Raw genomic sequence first — 2,824 nt, 5'->3', positions numbered from 1 at the left:
GCCCTGGACCCCGGCAGCCGACAGGGTGGCCCATGGTTGCCACGTGTGGTCGCCTGCCGCCTCCCACTCAGTCATAACTCGCAAGCGTGGCCGGGACACGCTGTCCTCGGGGCCAGCAGAGCACTGAGCACCAGCCTGGCCGCATTTTCACGTGGCTCCTGACGGGCGACGGGGACATGCCCACGGCCAGAAACCACCTCGTCATCGTTCGTTTGGGTTCTGGGTTCTTAAACCTGTTTTTAAGCAAATGGAAAAACCGAGGCATGAAAAGTTAACTGGCTGAGCCCCGAGCTGCCTCCAGGACGCCAGCTGCCTTCCTCGGTTACCTGCTGTCTTGCAGAGCCATGCACGAGGGGCCGGGCAGGAGGGCTGCAGTGTGCAGTGTGTGATTTGCGTGCACGTGGACTCTGTGTGCACGTGTGTGGGTAGAAGGTGAGGGTCCTGACCGGTGGTCCCAGGCATCCTTGCTGAGCCTCTGAGCCTGGAGCGCTCTCTTGGGGTCCTACTCAGGGCCCCCGTTTTCCGGCCTGTAGGCCTGTTTCGTGCCAAAGCCACCAAGACGCTGTTCTCTGCCGTTCAGGGAGCTCATCTCATCCTGGCACGTGAGCCAGTGCTGTGTTCGGGCACGAGCCGTGGGGTGGCGGCTGCCTGGCCCCCAGAGACCCCTGAACAGCCGGGCAGGACGGTGACCCGCAGAAGCGGCGTCCTTGGCAGGACAGCAGCCGAGCACACTTGGGGTGGGGGTGGTGGGCCCAACGGGGCGGCCCTGACCCGTGTCGATGTCCCGTGGTTTGTCAGATCTGGGCTGGGGTCTGGAGGCCGTCCCACCTTGGGCCCCTTTTCTTAAAAGAAAGGCCAGGCCCACGGCACAGAGCCCCCGAGGCAGAAGGCGGCTGTGTCTGTAGGGGTGGTGCTAGTGTGGGTCTCAGCTGGGCCATGTGTCCTCTCTCGTAGGGTTTTTCCTTTTGTCACGAGAGACAAATGTTAGATTTCGGCCTCGCACCCAGGGTTGGGGCCTGGAGCCCTGGAGGGCGGCGGGGAGGGGCCCTGACCCATTAATCCGCAGGCGAGGCCTTCCCTGGTGGCCCACTCGGGAGCAAATTAAGTGCCTATTTTTGTGTCAGCCCTGAAGAGTATCGGGTTCTGCAGCCCTCGGTGACTTGTTAACAACAGGTATCAGGCCGGGGCCGCGGGCCAGCGCTGGCCAGTCAGATGTGAAATAGCATCTCTTTACTAACTACAGTATCGATCCCCGCCTCCCTCACACGCCGGGCAGTTTTCTTTTCCCGGCGCTAACCTCGGTGACAATGCGCGCGGAGCTCCAGGGCCCATCAGCACGCAGGACGGCCCGCGGCCTGGCTCTTATTGATTTTTTTCAAAGGCTTTTAAATTGCTCCTTCATTTTACTGAGATGCTCATTCCGTCTCTACTGGGTGCCGGCGTTTTTCCGTTGTGTTTAAACAATTGCTCCATTCATTGGGTTCCTAAACTGTGACGCCTTCTCGTTACTGGGAGATAAACTGTTCTGGACAGTTTTCCTTAATCTTGGATTAATCGTTCCTGTATCTGGATTGTGCCGCCCCGTATTCCTTCACTTCAAAAATCAACTTGGGGAGGCCTCGCTATCTGTCTGGGCGCGTGGCTTCTCCCCCGACTGGACGTGCCCTGCTTGCCACCCGGCCCTTCTGCCGCAGCCCCCCATGGGGCTGTTGTTTGCATGGTGGGCACCATCGGGGTTTGGGGTGTCCAGCCTCCCTTCTGCCAGCCAGGGCCTGGGTCCGTAGGTCTGGGCACGTTGGGGAGCTGTGCTGTCACACTCCTGACCAGGGCAGCCTTCCTGAGCCAGCAGGCTAGATGGAGCCTGAATCTCAGGGACCTCCACGCGACCCAGCCCTGCCCCCGACCCAGCAGACCGAGACTGCGGTGGAAGTCACTGCCAGGGCAGTGGTGGGTGGAGTTGGGACGCTGGCCTCTGACTCCGATGCCTGTGCCTGCTGCGTTGGGAGCCCCCCATTTAGACAGTTAACGCTTCCCGTCTTGGCAAACAGGCACACTGACCTCTGTTGCAGCCGGGTCTGGTGAGACCAGGCCTCGGGGCTGGGTGACGTTTGTTTCCCCGCGGAGCACCGTCTTCTGACCCGAAGGGCCTGGACCGTGGCGGGAGGAGCAGGGCCGCCTGCCTGAACCGACACCCTCATCGCTGGGGCCTGGGGCCAAGTTCTCTTTGGACCAGTAAAGAGGCCGTGGCCACCCTGCTGTGCACACCCTCTGGCCGGCAGACGGGTCCAGAGGCCACGCCTGGGTTCTGGCGGGGCACTGTTAGCCTGGAGGCAGAAGCAGCCTGCGCGTGGCACTGCCCCTGGCCGCCAGCCTCAGTTGCCTTCATGCCTAAGGGGTCAGTGGAGGCACCCACCTTGGCCTACGGGGGCCTTGCGCCCACTCCTCGGGCAGCCGGTGGCCCTCCCTGCCCCCGTGTCAGGGAGGGCTTGGGGCTCAGGTGAGGTCGGCGCCGGCAGTTTTCTGCAGTGTCGGGTGTGTTTGCAGCCTGGCGGGACCCTGAGCTCATGAGGGACGTGGAGGCAGCCACTGGGGTGCATCTTGGCTCATCCAGGCCCGGTGGGAAGGGCAGGCGGCGGCAGTCCGGCCTCACCGACCTCAAGCGGCAGGCGGACACAGCGCGTGCACGCATCGCCAAGAAGGTCTTCGCCAAGTAAGAGCTTCTCGCGGGGTCCCGCCCTCTGCCCCAGGCCCGGTGTCGCTGGTGGCGGGAGTGGAGAAGGCCATCAGCCCGCGCCCGCCGCCCGCGCCCGCCGCCCACCCCCCG

The 2,824-nt window shown here is 63.2% G+C and overlaps 1 protein-coding gene across 1 annotated transcript in view; it reads left to right on the top strand.

Moving 5' to 3' along the window:
• The window catches only part of UVSSA (UV stimulated scaffold protein A), a 24,915-nt gene that overhangs the window by 20,520 nt on the left and 1,571 nt on the right, over positions 1-2,824 (top strand). Inside the window, exon 13 of the mRNA XM_007467881.1 lies at positions 2,545-2,710. Within this exon, the coding sequence (XP_007467943.1) occupies positions 2,545-2,710 (166 nt within the window). The remainder of the gene's footprint in view (positions 1-2,544; positions 2,711-2,824) is intronic.

Source organism: Lipotes vexillifer, unplaced genomic scaffold, assembly GCF_000442215.2.
Source record: "Lipotes vexillifer unplaced genomic scaffold, Lipotes_vexillifer_v1.1 scaffold966, whole genome shotgun sequence".
Classification (NCBI taxonomy): domain Eukaryota; kingdom Metazoa; phylum Chordata; class Mammalia; order Artiodactyla; family Lipotidae; genus Lipotes; species Lipotes vexillifer.
This window is presented reverse-complemented; position numbering and strand designations above follow the sequence as displayed.